This window comes from Malus sylvestris, chromosome 5, assembly GCF_916048215.2.
Source record: "Malus sylvestris chromosome 5, drMalSylv7.2, whole genome shotgun sequence".
NCBI lineage: Eukaryota > Viridiplantae > Streptophyta > Magnoliopsida > Rosales > Rosaceae > Malus > Malus sylvestris.
In genome coordinates, this window is record NC_062264.1 from 33888380 (window position 1) to 33912915 (window position 24536).

The 24536-nt window shown below is 36.6% G+C and overlaps 3 protein-coding genes and 1 long non-coding RNA gene across 18 annotated transcripts in view; 1 reads left to right on the forward strand and 3 right to left on the reverse strand.

Moving 5' to 3' along the window:
- LOC126621574 (ankyrin repeat-containing protein ITN1-like) overlaps positions 1–15838 on the reverse strand; it is a 36669-nt gene extending 20831 nt beyond the window's left edge. For 2 of the 6 annotated variants that reach the window (XM_050290110.1, XM_050290100.1), the window contains exon 1: positions 15783–15838. The gene's annotated coding sequence lies outside the window, so the exon portion shown is untranslated. Of the gene's footprint in view, positions 1–13803; positions 14080–14901; positions 14975–15210; positions 15321–15782 lie in introns of those variants that run through there. The other 4 variants (XM_050290103.1, XM_050290109.1, XM_050290101.1 and 1 more) reach the window with 4 other exon arrangements.
- Positions 1–24536, reverse strand: part of LOC126621576 (uncharacterized) — a 42069-nt gene that overhangs the window by 16338 nt on the left and 1195 nt on the right. For 2 of the 7 annotated variants that reach the window (XM_050290114.1, XM_050290113.1), the window contains exons 3-10: positions 23864–23919; positions 23285–23426; positions 22969–23031; positions 22457–22489; positions 22189–22221; positions 21781–21908; positions 20907–20993; positions 16720–16792 (exon numbers count right to left, since the gene is read on the reverse strand). In XM_050290114.1, the coding sequence (XP_050146071.1) occupies positions 16753–16792; positions 20907–20993; positions 21781–21908; positions 22189–22221; positions 22457–22489; positions 22969–23025 (378 nt within the window). In that variant the 5' untranslated portion in view covers positions 23026–23031; positions 23285–23426; positions 23864–23919 and the 3' untranslated portion in view covers positions 16720–16752. Of the gene's footprint in view, positions 1–15704; positions 15875–16719; positions 16793–19315; positions 19666–20906; positions 20994–21780; positions 21909–22188; positions 22222–22456; positions 22490–22968; positions 23032–23284; positions 23427–23863; positions 23920–24536 lie in introns of those variants that run through there. The other 5 variants (XM_050290115.1, XM_050290112.1, XM_050290118.1 and 2 more) reach the window with 5 other exon arrangements.
- Positions 2237–10997, forward strand: LOC126621577 (uncharacterized). Of its 4 annotated transcripts, XR_007623097.1 has the most exons (7): positions 2237–2414; positions 2592–2678; positions 2869–2959; positions 3043–3127; positions 3305–3354; positions 9878–9941; positions 10760–10997. It is a non-coding gene; the product is annotated as an uncharacterized LOC126621577 (long non-coding RNA). The 4 variants fall into 4 exon arrangements; XR_007623096.1 differs by lacking the exons at positions 9878–9941; positions 10760–10997 and adding an exon at positions 10266–10753 and having other exon boundaries at positions 2239–2414; XR_007623095.1 differs by lacking the exons at positions 9878–9941; positions 10760–10997 and adding an exon at positions 3695–3916 and having other exon boundaries at positions 2239–2414.
- Positions 11334–13804, reverse strand: LOC126621573 (ankyrin repeat-containing protein ITN1-like). The gene is made up of 3 exons (XM_050290096.1): positions 13167–13804; positions 12392–12921; positions 11334–12218 (listed from the first exon to the last, which is right to left on the reverse strand). Exons 1-3 carry the CDS (start codon positions 13792–13794, stop codon positions 11535–11537), a joined length of 1842 nt encoding a protein of 613 aa, XP_050146053.1. The 5' UTR covers positions 13795–13804; the 3' UTR covers positions 11334–11534.

The following is a 24536-nucleotide window of genomic DNA, read 5'->3' on the forward strand; positions in this document are numbered from 1 at the left end:
AAAACGTATATCTAACATGCAACTCGTCTGTGATGTTCAGATCAAATATAAACATGCAAGACTCATTAAGTTTTGTGAAAACCTTTTGAAAAACCATGCAACCCTTAAGAGCGTGACGTTCACCTTAACTGAACGTACAATTACTAATCACAAGAAGCCATCCTCAATTTCAAGGTGATGTTCCAACATAAATTGCATTAAATTACTTGTCTAAATACCATAATGGTCGCAAATCACTAAGACAATTAGATAGTTTAAACACGATAATTAATAATTCAAAGCAATCATACATTCATTCATAAGCAAATTAATAAAATCACATATTCATGTTAAGACTCATGGTCTCGCCCTAGCAAAAAGACTAGTTTCACATAATCATAATAAAAACTAAAGAAAATATCATTAACTAGAAAAATAAATGAAAACACCTTGTAGGTAAAAAATATGAAATTTCCTAAAATAATGCGTCTCTCCAATCCTAATGGCTAAATAACCTTAATTGTACTACTAGAAAAAGTCTTCTAAAAACTAGGAAACATAATAGAATAAGATAACTTGAAAATACATACATATTTTAACTTTGGAAAATCTGTCCATCCACAAAGAATCCCACATTTCTACATCTTTAGGGCTCCAAAACAGGCCCAAAACGACTTGAATTAAAGATTAAGACGTCATTTTCAAGTTCCAAGAAGATCACAAGTCCAAAATTCATCATCTTGTAGCCCAAAAAGTCGCAAGTAAGCTCTATAGTCCGATCTGCCAGCATTGCGTGCTGGTATAAATTAATTCGCCAAGATCAGATGCTTAAGGATAAAATTACGAAATTTTGAACAACCTTCTTGACAGAATCACGAACCCACTTCAATTGGAATCACTCAAAAATTTCACCATTTGATTACTTAATGCTCAGAATAAGTTCGCACGTCCTACATTGAAAATAATACAAAGCATCAACATTTCACCAAAATAATAACCAAAATATACCAAGAATGGGAGCAAATATATAGTATAAAATCAACTCATCAGTTACCACTAGAATAATGTAATAGACGACATGTGCTATACACACTAATTAATTTGGTCATTATACTACACATTTAAGCTAAAAACCGTAGTATAACAGCATACGAAATGTTATAAAGTGATGGATATATCTAATACATGACAGTAATACACAAAGGTTGTTTGGTAATAGCCGTTGTCGGATGCAAATATGTATGACGGTGAAAAAAATCGTTGTGGATTAACTTTATACTATGACACACTTGAGCACAACAATTTTGTGAACGACGGTATTTCACCGTCGTCCAGTTACTTTTTTTTTTATGATTATAAATCTTGATTCCACTGGTTTTGGAATGGTAACGATGATCTAGTAGAAAATTGGAAAGTAATGTAGTTACATTTTGTTAGAACCAAAAAGGATGGCAAAGAGCTTTTGTAAAAGCAGTCTGATTACAGTTGTAAACTGGGAGAATTCTTATTGAATTGAAATAACATTTATGGTTATTAAATAGCTTTACAATGAAATAGGAAAGGAAACAACAACCCAGGATTTTACAGGGCCTAGAATCTGTTAAACATTAAAGTTGATATTTTGGAGAATCTAAATAGCCATGTATTTTTTGTTTTTTGTTTGTATGTGCTGGTAGTGTCTAGAATTATCTTTTTGGGTATTATTTATTAGGTCCAGCTTTATTGTCTCTTAGAGAGAAAAAAGAGGAGTCTTTAGAAAGAAACGAAAAGTCACTAGTTGTGCCTTTCCTCCTCCCTGTACCAGATCTTTTTTGTGTGTGCAGAAAATAGAAGTTGGAGTATTTTTTTATTCATCTCTTTAGCTTGTTCTTCTTTACATCTTTGTGTGTTGATCTTGGGCTAGTGTATTGTATTACACTATTGTTGTTATTTACAGAATCGTGGTGCATGACTAAGTCAGAAATGGAAAAACAATCTTGTCCCTCAAGTATAAGAGGGATTATATGTAGGGCTGGAAAAAAATCCCAAAAATCCCAAACCAAACCAAAAAAATCCCGATCCCAAACCAAAAAAATCCCAAACCAAAATTCCCGAAATTTTCGGGATGTCATCCCGAACCAAACCGAAATTTTCGGTATGGGATTCGGTACTGCATCTCCATTTTTCGGTATTCCCATACCGAACCGAAAAAAAATTATATATATATTATTTTTTAATTGTAAGAGAATTATTTCAACCATTGATTATTTTGGATTTAATATGTGCCGTTGATTTGTTTTTAGTTCAGATCCAAATGGTACTCTACTCTTTCCGTTCATTTGTTTCCATCCATCGAAGTCTCGAAACGCAGCCCTCCCTCACCGAGCCCTCATCTCTCATCTAATCTCTCATCGAACTCGAAGTCACTCTCACGGTCTCACCTCATCCCAAATTAGGTAATTAATTTAGTGTTTTGAAACCTAATTTATGTCTTCCTTTTGAAATTTAATTTAGGGTTTGAATCTTGAATCTTAATTTCTGTCTTCGTTTTGAAACCTAATTTCAATCTTGAATCTTCCCTTACTGGTTTCAATTTTAAAGAGTGAATGTTTTTATGCGCTGCATGTTTGCAGGATTACCAGATTGCTGCGGCTACCAGGATTACCAGGTTTATGCGCTGCATGTTTTTTGCAAGTCTCATCCTCTCCCAAATGAAATTGGTATGTAGAAGGGATGTATGGGGAGAAAATGCAATATCTTTCGATGTTTGAATAAATACGACAAAAAATTTGATTGAGTATCAGTGAAAAGCTTGCAGTAGGATCATCTTCAGATTGTGAATATGTGTGTTCTACGTTTAAATACTCTATTGAGTCCCAACTGCTTACCTGTACATAATGCATTATGCAGTGGCTCCCCAGAGACAGAGCATTGTGGATGGAATGAGGATGATAGCACTCAAACTTGAATTTGGTGTATCCCACAATCAGATATTTGAGAGGTATTTTTCTTTTATTTTGTTCTACTTTTTGTTCTTATCTTTCAAAATTGTAGATGTCTTTTATTGATTATTAATTTGTGCAGGACCCTAGCAGTGCATTTTACAGATCCTTTCCATGTGAGCAAACGGGTTGCAGATAAATGCAATGATGGTACTTTGCTTCTCTAGGTATGTGTGATATGGTTTTCAAAACTACACTTCTGTATGTAACTTTACTTATGCATCCCTGGCTAGGTGATTAGATAATAAGACGTGAAGTGTGTGACATCCTATTCCTATGTGTTGAAACATGGAAATTGTTTCTGTTTCACCAGATGGATATTAATCACTTACTTTCTGATGCAGGGTGTTGATCCAAGTATTCGAGCTGAAGTGTGGCCGTTTCTTCTTGGAGTGTAAGTATTTTCATATCTATGCGATTGCTTTAATGCTTCAAGTTTTGTATGTGTTATATGAAAATTAGTTAGTATACGATTTTCAAATTTTCACCCTGGTTTTTATTTGCTTTGTAGTTCAAATACACGATATATGCTCAGATTTTTCTATGTTGAATGCTCAGATTTTATTTGCTTTGTAGTTCAAATACACGATATATGCTCAGATTTTTCCATGTTGAATGCTCAGATTTTTGAATGCTCAGATTTTTCTATGCTTAGATTATTGATTGGAATTTGGATATATGCTGAACTGTGGTTGTGATATATATTAATGTGCATTGTTATTTTATTTGTTAAGTAGGATGAACGGGTCTAGTAGCCAATCTAGTGCACATATGGTCTCGGTATTAGGGGCCGAAGAGGCCAACAATCTTCATAAATTTTAGGCTTTGTTTTTTTGCTTTTGGTTTGTAACTTAATTATTGAAACTTTGGCTTGGAACTAATTTTTTTGCTTTTGAGTTTGTTACTTTATTTATTTTAAAACCTTGACTTGTAACTAATATTTTTGCTTTTCGATTTGACTTGTTGTACTTCACTATGGGCTGTTGAATATATTTGGCAAATTGCTTTAAAATAGATTTGTACACAGATTTGACATGTGTAGTAGAAATAAAATTGTTTTTTGTTGAATTAGGTTAAGCCCATATGGGCTGTTGAATTGAGTGACTATACAATTGGACATATTCATTACTAGGCTGGGTGGACAGATTTTGGGCATGGCCCAATATTGGCTTTTTGTCCAAAAGCCCAAAACCATTTCGGGATTCCCGATTTGTCCCGAAATCCCGAAACTATTTCGGGATTCCCGAAAATTTGGTTTGGGATCGGTATTGAAATTGAGATTCCCGAAAATTTTGGTTTGGGAATCGGGACAAGGGTTTCGGTAACCGAACCACCTCTAATTATATGCATGACTTGAATCAAACCCTAAAAACAAGGAACCCTAACCCTAATGGGTAGGAAGTCCCAACAACTTTAACATCATCCATTAAGCTGAATGTCATTGGCAATCAATTTATTCTAGGGTATTCGCAAACACCCATTCAACCTCGCATCTTCGAAAACATTTCAAGCTACAATGGTTTTGTCAAGATATCTACAATTTGCTCCTGAGTAGAACACTATATTAGCTCCACTACTTCATCTTGGACAAGATCACGAAGAAAATGAATATGGACATCTATGTGCTTGCTACGGCCATGCATCACTGGATTCTTCGAGAGTTTGATGGCTGAAGTACACTACCGTAGGATTGGATTGCACATGATTTAGAATTTTCAAAATTCTTCTCTGGCACACAACTTGATACACACTTGATGCTGCAACAATAAACTCTGCTTCTATGGTGGAAAGAGTAACTATGGGCTGTTTCTTTGAAGACCAAGACACTGCACCCGAATTCATCATAAAAACATAACTTGAAGTGCTCTTTTTGTCATACTGATATCCAGAATAAGCGTTGTCTATGTAGCCAAAGAGCTCTTCATCTCCTCCTTTCTTAAAGACACCCCAAAGCTAGTTGTGCTCTTCACATACCTTAGAACTCTTTTTGCTGCCATCAAATGAGTCTATGTGGGACGTTCCATGTACATACTAGTTAAGCTTACAACAAACATTAAATCAGGACATGTGGCAGCTAGATACATAAGATTTCCCACCATCTACTTGTAAACCTTGTCATCGACTCCCACTCATTATTCATCCCTTGTGAGCTTAAACCCAAAAACCACTAGATTGTGCATTGAGTTGCACTAGTCCATATTAAATCTCTCCACAAGTTCTTGAGCGTACTTCTGTTAGCTAATAAAGATGTTATCTAATATTTGCAACACTTCAATGCCAAGGAAATATCTCATTTTCTTGAGATTAGTCATATAAAATTCAACCATCGTGGACTTCTTAAATTGTTCGAACATAACTTCATCATTGCCAGTAAATATAAGATCATCAACATAAAGACACTTTCAATAATTTACCTCCATCCGTTGTTTTAATGAACAGAGTATGCTCGTAGGACATTTGTTGAAGCCTTCCTTAACAAAGTATGACTCTATACGACTGTACTAGGCTCAGGGAGCCTGTTGAGTTCATACAAAGCCTTCTTGAGCAAATAGACCTTGGATTTATTCCCCTTTTGTTCATAACCAGGAGGTTGATCGACAAACACCTTTTCATTAATTTCTCCATGCAGAAAGGCTGATTTGACATCAAGTTGGTAAATCAACCAACTTTTCTGAGTAGCAAGGGAAAGTACAATTCGAATTGTATCCAAGTGAGCCACTGGTGTGAACACTTCAGCATAATCTACCCATATTGTTAGATGTATCCCTTAGCGAATAGCCATGCCTTATACTTGTCGACTTCCCTATGCTCATTGAGTTTTGTTTCAAGACCCACTTCACTTCAATGGTTTTTGCCCTAATGGTAGATTCGTTAGTTCTCACATCTCATTCCTCTTTATAGCTTCAATTTCTTGATCCATAGCTTACCTCCATTTTTCACAATATCCTCAAATGTCTAGGGATAACTGTCAGTGAACAAAGCTAGATGAGCTATGTTTACACCTTTTTCATCAAAGAAACCTTGACTAGTTTCATAATCTCTCATCCACACTAGTGGTCTTCGTGTTCGTCCTTTTGTGAGGTGAGTTGTCATTATTCAAGGTGTCTTCTTCTTCTAAAAAGTCACTGCTATCAGTCCTACCGTCCTCCAATTCTTCATTAGCTTTAGACTCATCTCCATTGCCTTTATCTTCTATACTTGCTTCTTCGTTAGTTTCCCATTCAAGATCAGCCAATATGGCTTGCTTGTGACTGCATCCATACTCCATTTTTTATCTTCCTTAAAGACCACATCTCGGTTTACAATTATTTTGTGAAATGGGATCAATCTGCCTGTAAGCTTTAGACTCTTCACTTACTCCAAGTAATATGCATTTGAGACTCTTGGCATCAAGCTCCACTCTCTTGTTGTCAGGTATATGAGCATGGATATGCATCCAAAGATTCTGAAATGCTCCACTAATGGTTTAAGTCCGCTCCAACCTCTTTAGGTATTTCTCTCTTCACAGCAAGGGTCCGACTTCTATTCAGCACATGAACCATCCAGTTTACAGCTTCATACCAATAAGTTTTAGAAATTTTCTTCTCAGGCGACATGCTTTGTACCATATTCATAATGGTTCGATTTTTCCTCTCGGCAACACCGTTTTGTTAGGGAGTATATGTAGTCGTCAATTGCATGTGTATTCCATTCTTATTACAGAAGTTTGTGAATTCTTATAATGTGAACTCGCTCTCACGATCTGTTCTAAAACTCTGTATGAATGCTCTAGTTTCATTCTCGACCCTGGCTTTGTAGGTTTTGAATGTGGCAAAGGCTTCTGATTTTTCTACCAAGAAATAAACCCAAGTTTTTCTACTGAAATTGTTAATAAAGGTGATGAGATACCTTTTCTTGCTGTTCGAGATTGGATTTATCAAACCATATATATCAGCATGCACCAATTGAAGAATTTTGAAGGCTCTCTATATACTTTCCTTTGGGAATGGATCATGGTGTTGTCTTCCCACCAAACAGTCTTCACATATTCTCTAAGTAGCTTTGAACTGAGGTTACCCTTCAATCATCTTCTTTTGTTGAAGTACTTTGAGTCCATTCCAGCTAAAATGCCCATATTGACAGTGCTAAAGCATGGCTTGATTTGTGGTCTGTGAGGAGAAATATTTTTGCTTTCTTAGTGGACAGCGAGCAAGCACATCAAGCAAACATTCTATTATATGTTATCTCAGGATGAAAGATCTTACATTTTCCATGTTGAATAAGCACAACGAGTCTCTTCTCTTGTAGTTGCTCGATGCTTAACAAGTTGTTCTTCAGTTCTGGTACAAAGAAGACTCATGTGATCACATGTGCAATCTCATTCACCTTTATTTGAACCTTGCCTTTACTTCGTACAATAAGGCTCGAGTCATTTCTCAGCTTCACTGACTCTCTGAAATTTCTATCAAATTCAAAAAATGTCTCTTTTGCCACACATATGGTTGCTATACCCAGAATCAAGGAACCAAATGTTCTCTACTTCATCTTTTTTAAAGTCCACATGGACCATCAACAACATCTCTTCTTTTGTTTCTGCGTAGTTTGCCTTTGGATCCCTTGCTTTCCTTGGACACGTCCACTGAAAATGCCCTAACTCATGACAATTATAGATTGTAATGTAGATTTCTCAAACTCAAATCTACCTCTACCTCTTCCTCTTCCTCTTCCTTTTCCTCTTCCTCTTCCACGATAAGTACTTTGACCTCCACATTTTCCTCCTTGCTAAGCTACATAAGTGACTTGCAGTGCTTGTTCATCCGGCTGATTCTTTGTTCATGCACCAACAGGTTACTCTGAAGCTCGTCTATAGACAAGGTTCATTCGATTCCTCAATCAAACACACAACATAATCATATTTTGAAGTCATAGACCTCAAGATCTTCTCAGTGATCACCACATCCTCCATTTTCTCTCTGTGAACCTCATTTTATTAGCTATGATGAGAGTTCTTCCAAAGTAGTCATTGACTTATTCCCCAGCGTTTATGTGTATCACTTTAAACTCTTCACAAAGAGCTTGCAATTGGGCACACTTGACACATGCCGTTCCTTGATATTTCTGCTTCAAAGAATCTCATATATCCTTCGCGGTATCCTTCTTCAAGCACCACCACCTAACAATCTTCATCTCAAATCCTAGGCTTGGACGAGATCCTTCTCTCTTCCTTATTCTTTTCCTTTGCACAGTAGTGCCTTTACTATGCAACCCTTTCTTTGGCAAGTTATCACCGTTTTCGGCGAAGGTAAGCCACGAACTCCTTCGATCTTCCTCCCTCGTGGTCTAAAGTATTTGTTTGATGATAAATAATGACTTTGGTGAATGGTTTAATCACAAAAACTGCTATGGGAATTTTTTTCCATATTCGGGGAAGTGGGAGACCGTGACTGTTTCGCCACTTTCAAGCCATTTTTCAAGCCAGCTCCGATCCTCATTGGGCCTCGAAAGGGTATAAATCTCTTCCCTACATTTCTAACTTTACATAGGATCTTGAATCACTTGATTTGTGGTTGTATCGAGCTCGGAATTAGCTCTGGGAGTTAAATGAGAAACCTGCAAAAATTGCAGAAATTGTGAGATCCCACATTGGCCAGGGGAGTGGATCATCTATGCCTTATATGTACATTCTCACCTCTAATTAGCACGAGGCTTTTTGGGTGCTCACTGGTTTCGGGTTTCATCGAAACTCCGAAGTAAAGCGAGTTCGCGCGAGAGCATTCCCATGATGGGTGACCCACTGGGAAGTTCTCATGTGAGTTCCCAAAAAAAAACTGTGAGGGCGTGGTCGAGGCCCAAAGAAAACAATATCGTGCTACGGCGGAGGTGGGGCCGGGGATGTGGTGAGAGCCCGGGTCGGGATGTGAAAATTTGGTATCAAAGCCAATCCCTGGCCGGAAGGGTGCCGACGAGGACGTCAAGCCCCTAAAGGGGGTGGATTGTGAGATCCTACATCGCCCAGGGGAGTAGATCCTATATGCCTTAAATGTACATTCCCACCTCTAATTAGCAAGAGGCCTTTTGGAAGCTCACTGGCTTCGGGTTCTATCAAAACTCGGAAGTTAAGTTAGTTCGTGCGAGAGCATTCTCATGATGGGTGACCCACTGGGAAGTTCTCGTGTGAGTTCCCAAAAACAAAACCGTGAGGGCGTGGTCGGGGCCCAAAGCAAACAATATCATGCTACGGCGGAGGCGGGGCCCGGGATGTGGTGGAGGCTCGGGTCAGGATGTGAAAATTTGGTATCCAAACCAATCGCTAGCTGGAAGGGTGCCAACGAGGACGTCGGGCCCCTAAGGGGGGTGGATTGTGAGATCCCACATCGCTCAGGGGAGTGGATCCTCTATGCCTTATATGTACATTCCCACCTCTAATTAGCACGAGACCTTTTGGGAGCTCACTGACTTCGAGTTCTATCGGAACTCTGAATTTAAGCGAGTTCGCGCGATAGCATTCCCATGATGGGTGACCCATTGGGAAGTTCTCATGTGAATTCCCAGAAACAAAACTATAAGGGCGTGGTCGGGGCCCAAAACGGACAATATCGTGCTACGGCGAAGGTAGGGTCAGAGATGTGGTAGGGGCCCTGGTCGGGATGTGACATAAGGCGAGTATAGCGTACTCGTGGGCTCGTGAAGCACACGGGCCTCCACTAGGGGTACTATGGATGGCGTTGCCGATGATTTTTCCGGCCAACTTTCTGGTAACCCAACTTAGCACGTGGTGACTCGGGCCGTCACCCCGTGGCGGCGCATGCGATGGCGAGTAGGGAAACCCAAGGTCTTTCCTTTGGTTTTTCGACATGCCAAATTTGAATCTGCCATTCGTTTTACCAAAGTTTGTCGTTTTAGTAGAGTTTTAACAAATGGTCCCTAATTGTGTTTAGGTGTGTTGGTTTGAAGTGATCCCATCCTTCCTAGTTCGAATGGCTCTTCGGTAGCATAATATTTGTGAGTGGACCCCTTCTCAAATTACATGTTTTTATAAAAATATTAGGCTTGCATTCATGGAAGGCATATATTTATAATTCTACATTTCATGAATTAATTATGTTTTATGATAAGTTTATGAATTTCTAAATTTATGTTTTACGAAGAATTTATGATTTATTTAATTTGTTTTTTGAAGTATTTACGATTTATCAGTTTAAGGTTTATGAAATTTTATGCTTATGAAAATCATGTTTATGGAAATGCTTATGATTTCTGATGATGATGTTTTGAGCCCTAAGCTTTGGTATGAGATTTTGAATTACATTTTATGTGCTTAATTAGTGGGTAATCATACAACATATACACACAACACGAGTATGTATACGTTTATGGCCATAGGACACAATGGAGGAATAGTGAGATATTTACAACATACTCCTAACTTCACTGGCGAAACCAGTGTCGGACAGCTTCACCTTTGAGTGATGGGAGCTACCATGTTTCTTCACTAGCGTAACCCAGTGTCGTACAACTTCACCCTCAGGTGATGGATATGCATTCGAGCAACTACGATGCCCCTATATAAGTACATTAGTATTTTGATTTACGAGCTCTTTTAGTTTTGTCTTTGGGCGATTTCAATACCACTTTTAGATATGATTTTATTATCTATGAACGTTTTCGTGGCATGTAGAGTTTCGGGAAAAACCTATTACGTATTATTATATTGTTTTCAAAACGGGGGGTTAGTATGTGCAAAAAGAAAACGGTTTTCTTATTATTACTATTATTATAAACTCTGGTCCACTAACCTTTTGTTTTTGTGCCCCCTTCAGGACCTAGTGACGAGGAATACGACTCGAGCATCGAGGCATTTCCCTTCTAGTGATCTTGTTTTCTCCTCACTACGCATGACCTTTTTATGTATAATTGTAACTTTATGTCTTTCATTTCGCTAGCACTATTGTTTAGTAGTATGCTCTGGACATATTCATGCATCCTTTGTTTCGAATTGTTAACAGTTGGATATTCTCCTTTTATTATGACCAACGTTATATTATTATCATTTCTTTAGCGTTTGTATATTCTTTATGATTATTGTTTCTCTTTTGACTTTTTGATTGCATGCTTCCTTGTGTTCATGCATATTCATATAATTATGGCTTTTGTCATGCTCGAGTATCGGTCAATACATGTCATGCATGTGTCATTTGGATATCTGGGTTGTGGCGTGTCCATCAAACCTCGGAATGGCAGGTTGCACGAAGCTACTCTCGGATGCCATGTATTTTGTTCCTTCAAGCTAGTAACTATGTTGCAGGCTTTGATCAAGCCCCATGATGGGGCTCTGATACTAGATGTTAGAATAAAAAAAGGATAGAAAAGAGCTCTTGTAAACGCAAAGTCTGATTACACTTGTAAATTGGGAGAATTCTTATTGAATTGGAATAACACTAATGGCTGTTAAATAGCCTTACAATGAAATAGGAAAAAAAAACAACCACCCACGATTTTGCATGGCCTAGAATCCCTCCTATACTCGAGGGACAAGATTGTTTTTCCCTTTCTGACTTTGTCATGCACCACGATTCTAGGCCATGTAAATTATTTTTAAATTATGTGCTTCTTGAGGTCGTGGATCCTTGTTTCCCCGTTGAGTATTTGACTTAGAGAGTTAAAAATAGGGATGCAAACTACTACGCCTACAATTACGGCACCAATACGAGATGGCAGAGAAGCAATAACGGAACCATCGTTGCCAAAAAAAAAATAGTTAACCATACTTTGCCCGGGCCGCTTGGGCTCCACTGCTATCAGGGCTGCACAAAATGCCACCAACATGCCAGCAATGGAATAACTAATAAGACTCGTAGGTGTGGGTAGATGGGTTGACAGGACAGATATAGGACTGGATTCATTAAATATCGCCGACACTGAGAGAGCGAAGCAAAGCGTGTTAAAAAACATAAATACTTTGTAAGCTCCTTCTTTTGTTAAAACTGGTGTTCCATCGTCTTTAAACCCTCCTGGCGGGTTCAAAACGGCCGTAAATGTAACGGTTGCAATGACCGTCGCTACCAGAAGTTTCGAATCATTTCTTTTGAAGGTCTGAGCCAAATAAGCCTGCAAGTTTTCTCTCGTATTTGTAGTATTGACCAGTGTCTCAGACGTACTGCTTTCCCCTTGGGATCCAAATTTCTTGAACTCCTGCTTGATTTTTTGTTGATAATATGGCACGGTAACGACAACGTCTCTTGCCAGGCAGTTCAAAACATTGCGACTTTTTACGATTTCCTAAAACATAAATAAAGAACTACACTTTTAGTAAACATATACAGGACTTAAAAACAATAAGGGAACGAATTTGGATTTAGATATGTTCTACGTTTGATTCTATCCGATATAAGAAAATAAAATAGAGAGTTCAAAGTTGAAATCCAAGGGAAATAAATAAAAGATTTGCGTACCTTTCTTCCCGTGTTCTCGGCGAGCAAAATGTCGCTAACTTGCAAAAATTCTTTATTGATAGCAGTTCTGTTCAACCTCCTGTCTCTCCTTAAAATAGCAACGATTTCACTATTTTCATGAATAGCAGCTAGATGCCAAGGAGTGTTTCCATCATTATCTGCTTCGTTTATAAGTCTCGCAAGCCTAGGCGTCTTCAAAACGTACTTCACAACATTTATCTTTTCGCCTAAAACTGCTGCATGTAGAGCTGTTTGGCCCTTGTGATTGACACAATCACAAATATCAGGACAACGTCCGATCAACTCTTCAATTATTTGGGTGTGCCCTGCATATGCCGCGACGTGGAGAGCTGACATGCCAAGCTCGTCTTTGATGTAACAAGCAAATTTGAAAGTTTTGCAATTTTGAATCAGTAGTTGAGCTGCTTTAAGGTTCCCTCTCAGTGATGCGTAGTGTAATGGAGTCCACCCTATTTCATCACGAACTTCGACCATCCCAGGATTTTTGGTAACCATAGATTGCACAATTCCTAAAATGTTGATATAGAAAAATTAGAAATTGTGTTGTGGGAATCAAGTATATATATGAAAATAAGGCATACCAAGTAACGGTAGCTGGACTGAGATGCATATCTCAATCATTAAGGATATATTATCGACTGTCAATATGTCATACTCGATAACTAAGTTGATTATACAGTTATATGTTGATGGGATTCCGTGCATAAGAAGGGTCTAGTACGGTAGTACCAAGCAATGTCATGAAGTTAATTACCTTTCTTGGCGAAGGGTATACGAGTGGCTGCTGCGTGCAAAGCGGTCACACCATTTGTTCCCTGAAAAGAAAGAGATTCATGATCCGGAGTCTTTTTTAAAATATAATCAGCAATGCTGGTAGACCCGGCTCTAACAGCTAGGAACAGGGGTGACTCCCTGGTGCTGTAAAATGAACAACACAATTCAGGATCAGCACTCAGCAAAATCTTCGCTACTCCAGCATGATTGTATCGAACAGCAACATGCAGTGCTGTATCCATTTCCAAATTCGGCATTCGGAGTAGTTTTTTGTAAGCTTCACCGTCAGTTGGTGCCTTTTCTGGATCAAGATCAACCACTTCCATAGGTTCCGCTTTTGTGTGCTCAATGAGGAACGTTACTACTTCACCGCAACCTACTCTCGCAGCAACATGTAGAGGAGTTTCGCCATTCTTGTTGGTGGCCCAAAACCGGGGAGATTCGGGATTTTTTTTCACTTTTTTGAAGAAGTTTATTTGCTTGAATTCAGCTGCAATGTGAAGAATATTGTTCTCTTTAGGTGTTTTCTGAGAGAGATCAGCTGTTAGAAGTCCTTCCAAGAAGCCAACATCACCAGTTGCAGCTGCTTCATACAGAGAAGGATTCATGCTTTCCACCTCTCTCTCAGATTTCCTATAAAGTATAAAGTTGAAATAAGAGCACAAATGCAAATTGCAATGGAGGATTTGTGAACCATATAGGTTCACTTATAGGAGGTTGCCAATTGCATGCCAAGTAGGCAAGTAGCCATGCCAATTGCATGCCTATCACCATTCAAAACACTTGTGCCGTCCACCATTCAAAAACACTTTGTTTATTTTTTCTTCTCTTCTTGTCAGTAACCCATTCAAAACTTTTTATTTTTTATATTATTTTTCTTTCTTTTTCCCACATGGTGCCGGGACGGAAACCAACGGCAAGCTGGCATCAAACAGGGGCAAACACGTAATTTTAATGTGCAACAAAGAAAGGAACTTGAAATCTGGCATCAAATGAGGGGCAAATCCATCATTTCACTGTTGGTGAACAGTGCTTCCTCTCACATGATGAACAGTGATCTTTTCTGCTGAACTTTAGTATATATAATAATATATATATACATATATTATTTTTTATCCTTTTCGGTGTCAGAAACCATGTGCTTGTGTTTGTCTTCTAACATTTTTTAATCTTAGATTTTTGTCCACTACAAACCTTATCCAAAGCAGATGAGAGACGTGGGCAGGGAAGGACAAAACAGACTTTTTACTGTAGCAAAGTGTGAACAGTGCGAATTCAAGGTCATTCCCACCCTTTAACTGTTGATGAACAGTGCACGCTCTCACATAATGAACAGTCCGATCAACTGGACTTTGGCATATATAAATAAATATACACACACATATATATACTATGGTTGTTGTATTTTATAGTTAAATTTTTTTAATAGTTTAAAAAATTAAAATCATCGAAATAATTTTTTTTTAACGTATCAAAACGATTTACCCGAGTATCACTCTCGTGTAAACTTGTTAAAGATACATTATTAATGAGTTCTTATCGTGTGACCCAATAACAATCCAATTAATTATTGTATTGATCCAAAACTCTTTATTTTTATGTTTATGTGTCGTGTTAACAAATCATGTAAAAAAATGTCCGGTTTACTTTTCAACTTTAAATTATTAGTTCGTTCAATGTTGGTGTCTCTTTGTCTTTTGGGTTAAAAAATGCACCTGTCAACTATCATTGTCATCGAATAGTCTGTCAGTCTTCCAAGGAAACTTGTAAGTATTTTCATCCGGAACACTGCCAAAACCAAGACCACAATTTCTGTCAAAGTATTTCATACACGTGAATAATTATTGTGGTGCGATTTCTGGAACGAGAATTCTCTCCGAATCCTCCGCTTTGTGAGGATTCCGAAAATTCTTTAATCGTGTCTGTTTATCATATATGATACGATCATTTTTTGTCAGATACTTATTATCCACGACAGACATGAATAATTTCCACACAAAGTAACTAAAACGATGGGGTATTACCTAAGAACCAATGAAGTGAAACTTTGCTTGCTATGTATGGATATGCATGCTATAAGAAACCATTCATTTGTAGATCATATTACGTCATCAGTATTATACTCGTACTCTCAGGTGATCAACCTACTACATGAGGAAAACACGGAAAAGGCAAAGCAGAAAAGTAGAAGACAATATTTGAGCATCTAGCAGGAATAATTAGTTTTTGAAAAAAATTGCTAAACAGTCTTACAAATTCAATTGTTAAACGTTACACTATGACCTAAGATAAAAATAAAGTATAGGGAACTTTAACGAAAAACTCCCGGTACAGTTCACTTTAACGAAAAACCACATTTTTACACTAAAAAGTCAATTCTAATACTATTCTCTTTGCCCTTTATTTTGTCCTTATCGTTAAAACTCAAAGTTTTCAAGTCATTTTCATTAGTTTTCCTTGAAGTTATATAGTTCATTCACATATCAAAACGAAGTACTATCAAAGGAAAATGATTAAGAAGTTGAAAATACAAAACTGGATTGGGCAACCATATCTTTTATCGGTAACTAAACAAATAATTTAGAATTGTACAAACCCGATTCTAGCTCATCTGCCTCCTCTCATCCTCAGCTCTGTATTTCAAAGGCTGAGTAGCCACGTTTGGAGAAGTTGTCAAATAATCACCATCTGAAGATTGAGAATAACCTCCATTCACATTGCAAATTTTTTTTTAGAAAATGGGACAAATTAACAGATTTAGAGTTAATTATTCTGATGCAAACATTCTTAAGATAAATTAAGCAGAAAAAATGAAACGAATCCAATGAAAATATAGAAGGAAAATGATTTAAAGAAAAGTTAAACTTTAAATACATCAAATTAGTGATTAATCAACTAGATAGTTAGTCTCAAACCAGAGAGTCTCAATGATCTCGCAATACCAGGGACATCACTCTCCCTGTTAACTCTCAACTCCTCAACTCCATCACTCTCTCCCCCATTGTTTCTAATTCACCTCTCCTTCGAACTCTTCGACTACAAATTTATATATAGCAACTTGAACTGTCCATTTCAAATCATATATACATAGGCAAAAAAGCAAAAACTAAACTCCTGCCGCATAAATTAATTGGTAACCAAACAAAGAAAAATTCTTGGAGACCAAAACAAATCCAATTGAATTTTCATGAAACGTATACTTAAGTGCCCAAAATTTGAGTTTTACATCATATTATGTTCTTCTTACACAAACAGTTTCTCGGCTGTTAGGTAATTTCTGTGGCTTTTGATCAATAGTTGTACTTATATACCCAAAAAAATAAAATAGTCAAACACAAATGAAAGAAAGACCTATCAAATTAATAAGAAATCCAAGTTAGAGTTGTTAAAATTCACTTTCATCTATACAATTCAAACTTCGACATATTTGTTCATACACTTCACCAACTGTCAGACACTGCTAATTACCAAGATAGCAAGATAATGAATTCTGTGAACAAAAAAATGAAAAATGATATGCAATTTGAACTTACATGCCAAAGAAGCTCCATAAGAGTAGTAGCTTCCTACTTATTGCATGCATCAAAAGCATTGCAACCGCAGATCCTGAAAATTATCAAAATTCATCCAGTCAAGAGGCAATATCATAGTTGTGTGAAGGTGAATATGCAACCAATAATCTAAGATATACCTGACAAATTTGCAATTCCATTATAATTTCACACAAAAAAAAGATCAAATTTTGATTCAAACATCAAACAAAATAATCCCATCTGTTACAGATTGGACCAACCAAATAAAGAATCTATTAATATGATTTTTGTGACGGCCCGTCCCTGATTTTAAGAGTTTTAAAGTTTTAATAAAGGATTTACAAAAATGCCCTTTGAGGCACGCGCGTTATTCGAGGTTAATCGTTGTGTCGTGCCATCTAAGATTTATTTTCTTGACATATCCTCGTAGTATTCGTCACTACGGACGTGTGGGCATTGACGGTTCATGATTTGAAGTTATATCGAAAAAGTTATTAACGTTTGAAATTTGGGATTTTAAGGAATTATAATTTTAGTAAAATTTAGAATTTCTTTTATGAAAATGGACGGCCCAGATTTAATGAAGAATTAAATGGATGGTTGGGATGAGAGAAAGAAGGTTTTATGTGTGTAAGTGTGTGTGTGTGACTGGTGAAGAAAGAAGAAGAATGAGGATTGGGCAAAACTGCCCAACCAGAAGGAATAAGAAGACAACTCCGGGAAAGAAAGGAGAGAAGTTGGGCGAATGGGGAGAAGAGAGAGAAGCTTTTGGCCAATCAGAGAAGGGGAAAGGAGGAAAGGAGAGAGGGCGAGAAGCGGAGGAAGAAGAACAGAAATGGGTTTTCAACCCATGACCCGCGCGACCCGGTGGGTTTTCCACCCATTTCCGTCGAAATTTCTTCACTTTTCTGGTGAGTTACTTCAAACTATCACTTGGAAAACCCTCTATGATCTTCCCTCTTCCTATTACACCCAAAAAATCAAGGAATTTGGCCTTGAAATTGGTTGAAACTGTTCGGTGTGTGCGGTGGCTTAGTGTACAAATTCTTCAAATCTTGAAACGTTTTCTTTCAATTACTAACACCTTTAGCATTCCCTTAGGACCTAGAACAAAGCCCAAGCATTGGTTGGGACGACGGAGTTGATTTGAAGGTCGAATTGAAAACACCCAATCTAGGGTTCCGCACGGATTGTGGTGAAATTGAAGTGTTTCCAGGCCAAATTGGCCTTGGCCTCAGGTATAAAGTTTACACTACTCATTGAGATCTTCAATTCTGTATTTTTTTAGAATTTTTGGAAATAGTTGGATTTTACGGTGAGCCGGGGCGGCCAACCGCCACCCTCGGCAGCTCGTGGCCAATGGCCCGCCAATGTCATTCTTAGTATGTGTTTAAGGTTCTAGGTTCAGTTTTGATAATTGATGGACGTAAATTGAGTAATTGAACCTAAGTTCGTTACGATTCGTGGTTAGGTGAAAATATGAATTGACGATCCGACCGTTTGATCGTCACCAAACTTTGATACATTGTAATACGTAATATTTGAAGATTATAGGAACTTATGGATTGGGAATCCGATTTACGGATCTTCCGGAATTGGAGTTGTAAGTTCATAAAATAGAATGTTAACCTTCACTTGGTTTTGGAAATTGACGGAGATCCGACCGTTGGATGGTAATGAAATTTTAGGATGTTGTCCTAGAGGTATATTGTGGACCTCTGGAAGTTATGGATTTGAAATATGAGTTGCAGATCTTCCGGATCGAACTACGTAGTGACATGTTTTATATAAGTTATATATTCTATCGATATGATTTCTGAGGTTGAATTTGATTATTGTTCTAGGCGCCGATCGTTATAACGCCTTGATGTGTTGTGCTAAGGAGTTGTTGGGCGAACTCCAGGTGAGTGGGCAGTATTTCTGTTTATACCTATATACTATTTATATTTTTCCCAGAAATTGAGTTTAAATGAAAGTACGTTTTAAAATGTCATGCATGCATATTATGGGATATATGAATTGATAATTGATGTGTGTATATATATATATATATATATATATATGTGAATTGGTGCTGTGGACGCACATGTGAGTATCATGTGAGTTTTATGTTATTCATGTGAATCATTGATGATGTGAATTGTGTTGAGAGCTCATAACCTGCACCCCTGGTGTTAGTGCTTATATGATTCATCGCACCGCACGCTCACCTTGGATCAAAGTAGGTGCATGTCGTACAGACCATGAGAGGGTTCCGACATGCTAGTCGTATAGATCACTAGAGGTGGTTCCGACTGGTAGGTGACTTTAGATTATGTGCACAGATGATTGATGAGAGAAGCACTAGAGCGTATTCTTACACCATTCTTATCATACAGACTACTTTAAGTAGTTCCGATTTATGTGCAGAGTAGTGCCGTACAGGTCACAGTGATGACTCCGGTTGGATTGGATATTGAGATATAGAATTAACCGTACAGGACCAACTGCATGGTCTCCGGTTGATTCCTTATTTCACCTGTTATATTGATGCATCCATATTCTGTTTTTGACATTATAGCATGACATACTTTCTGGTTTTGATAAAGATTGATGATTTGAGATATTTGAAAGTATATGCTATTATGTTATTTTTTGAGAAAGTATACAGGTTTTACAACGAGAGGTTAGAAATGTTTTAAATGAAATGTTTTCGAAAAACTTTCGTTTTACTGACCCACTCAATTTTGTTCTGCGCCCCTCTAGGTTCTAGATAGCAGAGCTTTGGTGGCCACGAGGAATCCAACGGTGTTCTGACAGAATTCACAAAAGTAGGACTCACCCTCGGGTGTTTCATCTTAGTAATTGTATTTTTAAAGCTTCCGAACTGTGTAAATGGTTACGTCACACTCACGTGACGGCCAGTATGCCCTCCTTCGGGACGGGGTGTGTCAATTTTCAACCTAACTATAAAAAGGAGATTTATAACGATCAATATAATTTCAACCCAACTGAAAAGAAACTAATTGTGTGTCATAAATTCCATAGGTAATTTGATTTTGCAGATTAAAAAGAATTGAAGAATACTAAAAATTACAAAACCCTATCACAACATACCATCAGCGATGAATTAAATCCAAATGTAAACTGCAGTTTCTTATAAAGCATATCCAAAAGTAAATTGCAGTTTCCTATCTCTCCGAGCATCTAAACAGAAACTGTAATTCAAAACTCTGATTTCAATAACCCAAAAAGTTTAAATTGCTCACCGTTCTTTTGACCGTGGATTACATTAATGGCATGTTTACGTAAGGGTAATCGGAATAAAGAAAGGGAATTGAATTCCGATTACGGAGTATTCCGGTGTTTACTAAATATTAAGGAATCAAAAAAGTGGTGGAGCCCACACGAAACAAGGAATCCAATTCCTGAAATTGGAGGAACCGGATTCCCTAGTTTTGTGAGGTATTTGAATTCCCTAAGGGCAAGGGAATCAGGAATGCATATTTTATTCCAATTATGCCCTCACTTGTTTCTTATTATCCCAACATTGCCCTTCATTTGACACTCATTATGTCATTTTTAATAAATAAATAAAACCTATTTATATTTTTTTATATAGATAATTTTATTATATAAATTTAATTAAGAATTTAATTTAATTAATTAGTATGAAAATAATTTATTTATGTAAGGGCAATTTAGTCATCAACTTAGTTTTCTTTCCGATTGAAGTGAATTAGTAAACAACTTATATAGACTCAATATCATTTTTGCCATCTTTTAATAAATAAATAAAACCTATTTATACATGCTTATATAGATGAATTTTATTATATAAATTTAATTAAGAATTTAATTAAATTATTAGTATGAAAATAATTTATTTATGTAAGGGCAATATAGTAATCAACCTAGTTTTCATTCCGATTGAAATGAATTAGTAAACAACTTATATGGACTCAACATCATTCCTACTCCGATTCCTGACAGTTTTAGTAAACAACTTCAACAGGAATCTGATTCTGATTCCATCTCATTTCAATTCCTCCTCAATCCAATTCCCCCTCAATCCAATTCCTCTCAATTTGATTACGGATTAGTAAACGCGCCATAAGTATATGGAGTTTAAAATTTAAAAACAAAAAAACAAAAAAACAGATAACAAATAGGGAGTAAGAGATCAAACAATGAGTGGTTCAATTAACCTTTTTCTGTTGGTCGCGTCTGTGAATCCTTTAATTTGCAGAATGAGCTTGGGAACTCTTCCCACCAAACTCCCACAATCAACACTCCTGCGTCAAAAGGGAAAGGAAAAACAGTTGAATATTTGAACTGCACCAAACAGATTGATTGATAAAAAATAAACGAACATGACACGACCAATGAATTTCACCAAACGGGAAGTAATAAAATATTCGACACTGAATGAGTTGGAATAAAAACAAACACAACTGCATTTTCTTATTCTTCTCCCACGTTCATGAGGCTTCTTTTTCATCTTTTTCTCTTCTAATTTCAAAGAACACAACAATTAGCACAGCCTGCTATAAGGTAGAGGAAGCACATGGGTCTCCTCAAAATGGATGTCCAGGGTTGACCCTTATGCAAAAGGAAGCATGGGGAGCATAAATGGGATATCAAGAGAGGATGTCAAGTAAATTTGCAACACAAAACCCAACCAGCAACAATTTGTTCATGACATCTTAAAACATCAAATTTCAAAATAGGACATTTAATGCAGAGAGCTCAAACTATAATAATTGGTGAATCAAATATTTTCTATTGAATTTATCCTTTCAATTGGTTGGTATTTTCGTTTATCCTCGTATCTTTCAATTGCCACCCAAAACTAACATCTGAGAGAGCATTGCACTTCTTATCTTTAAAAGCACGAATGGTGAACTAAATCAAAGAATAAGAATCAGCAATGAACTAAACAAAAACACACTTTTTACGAACATTATTCGCACAAAAATTAAAACTGTATTGAGAAACTCACCACCCCATTTCTAATGAATGACGTATGATGATAGGAACATCATACAGTGAATTGCACATAAAGTAAAACATCAAGTATACCTCAAGGTGACATTAGATACGATCATTATCCAGTCTTCATCTTTGACACCAAGAGCACTCAACATCTCAGAATTCCTCATCTCCCTACCCTCACATAGCACCTTCTGCTGCTGAAGCAGTACCCGTGTCTACTCATACGCATCGAAGAACATATCACACATTCAATATACATTTCTCTATTAATTAATCAGCTAACTAAATTTAAAATTAGCTTCCAATCCAAAAAAATTTCTAAATTTTTTATTTTGCAATCACACCCAGTTCTTCATCTCTTACTCTAAATCCCAATTACAAAAATATCTAAACTTTACTTCAATTTAATATTGTTTTCCCCAAAAACAGCACAATCCCATAAAAATAAAGTTAAAAAAAACAACAATAAATCATGAATTAAATTAAACTTCTCACCTCCACCTCCAACAGAGTTTTCACATTCTCAACCTATCATAAAAATAGATAAAAAAAAAATCAAATCAAATTCAAGTAAAAGTAAAAAAGAGAACTTGAATATAGCAACCCTACTCCACCCAGTTCTTCATCTCTTACTCTAAATCCCAATTACAGAAATATCTAAACTTTACTTCAATTTAATATTGTTTTCCCCAAAAACAGCACAATCCCATAAAAATAAAGTTTAAAAAAAGACAACAATAAATCATTAAATTAAACTTCTCACCTCCACCTCCAACAGAGCTTTCACATTCTCAACCTGTCATAAAATAAAAAAATAAAAAAAATCAAATCCAAGTAAAAATAAAAAAGATAACTTGAATATAGCAACCCTACTCCCCCTCCTTCTCCCTCTCCCTCTGCAATTCACGCGTGCACCCCCTCCCTCTGTAACCCTCCCCCTGCGAAACCCCTAAACCCCACACGTATGCCCTATATCTTGTGGCTACAACCTCACAAATCGTCCCCATCACCTCGATCCCATCGAACCACAAATCAGGCACAATTTATGAGAGTAATTGTAAAAATGGATAAAACACTTTAAATAAAAGTTTTATAAAAAAGCTTTTCAATCCAACACCATCCAAAACCATAAAAGAACAGAATAAAGACACCAAAAGTAAAAAATAAATAAATTTCCACATTCAACTTTCACAGTATAAAAAACACAACTTTCACGATATTAAGAAAAAAAATTGTTGGAGAAAAGGCTCAAAGGAAAAATCCAAAATTATTTACCTTGAGCATAAAGGGCTTTGAAAGATGTAAACAAAAGCCCCAAAAAACGAAGAGCATAGTGACCTGAAATAAAAAAATAAAAGCAAATTATACAACCGAAAGATCTAATGATATAAACAAAATACCCAAAATTATAAAAACAAAATTACAAAAAATGAAGAACAATGTGTTCTGAAACGAAAAAAAAAGAAAATCATATGCCCAAAATTATAACGGACGATTTCATATTTTGTAGATAGATGACACTCCCTTTTGTCATGTATGATAAATATTCAAAGTTATAACATCTCAATTCCACATAAGGCAATAAACAAACCTTTGGAGAGATGCCAGTGGACAGTCAAAAGCTGGGTCTCATGTTGTGGCAACGACTCATGCTGCTGTTCATCGATCATTGCAAAAGAACGCAAAGTTCTATATTGCTATAGTACATACTAGAGATTTATGCCCGCACGTTGCTGCGGGATTGGAAATTGTATCAAATGGTCTAGATTAAAAAAATCAATTCAATCAAGATCCATATTCTCAACAAACAAACTGTAACGGAGAACGTGATAGGATTTGATCACAGTGCACAGCGGAATCAACAACTAATATTCAACACTACACAATCCAAAACAGTAATGATATTAAGTTTTTTTTAAAACCTGATTGTACTAAGTGATTCTTTCAATAATATGATAAATTAAATAAAAAGATCACTACCAATAGTTTAGATTAAAACAATCAATTCAATCAAGATCCAGACTCCAACAGGACAACTAAAAGCAAAGAGTTGAGGGAAGAAACAACACAAATGACTGGTTCCCCGAAAACCATTTAAGTAGAGTTAAAAAAAAGGGGTTAGTCGTGACCAAATTTAAGAAGTCACTAAAACCAAAGCTCAATTGCAAACCTCCTTGTATTCCATGTATGCAATGACTCTGCTAATATGTTCACAGTCATGTTGACCTGTATAAAGAAAAACTCATTTAGTTCATAGCAAATTGTGAGTCATTCTGAATATAAAAACTTCCTTTTTCAATCACCCATCTAAATAAAAAAATCAACTCCAAAATTGATGGTCAGAAGTATAACTAAATGAAATGGGAAAACAGTTCAAGAACCTGCCAATGTCAAGTACTATGAATTTGTGGGATTAAAAATTGTATGAAAGATTGTGTCATAGAATATTACTAAAATTTACATTGAAAACGTTAGAAATTTTTTTACATACAATATACTCATTTACAAAAGAAAACAGAGCCACTGAAACGAACAGGGATATCAACCAATCATCGCAGTACAAAACCAGTAAATACAGCATTCACAGAACTGAGTGACTCTTACACAATCCAAACATAGAATTTTAGATTGTTGGTATAAGATGATTAACTCTAATTACACTAACGCGAACACTATCTCTGAAGAAAACTAAAGAGAAGGACAAAAGTTGTGAAGAGTTATCAACCAAAGTACAAAGACCATAAAGCATGAAATGTTAAAGAAGAGCAGATTTCCACGCAAATGATGCATATTGCTGTCATAGCTCTGAGAATAGCTAACTAAACCAATCTAACTCTAAAGGC

Coding starts and splice junctions, on each gene's coding strand:
- LOC126621573 (XM_050290096.1), bottom strand. CDS start 13,794: ATGAATCCTTCTCTGTATGAAGCAGCTGCAACTGGTGATGTTGGCTTC. Junction 12,922..13,166: donor TATACCCTTCGCCAAGAAAG/GTAATTAACTTC, acceptor TCAACATTTTAG/GAATTGTGCAATCTATGGTT. Junction 12,219..12,391: donor CCGAGAACACGGGAAGAAAG/GTACGCAAATCT, acceptor TTTATGTTTTAG/GAAATCGTAAAAAGTCGCAA.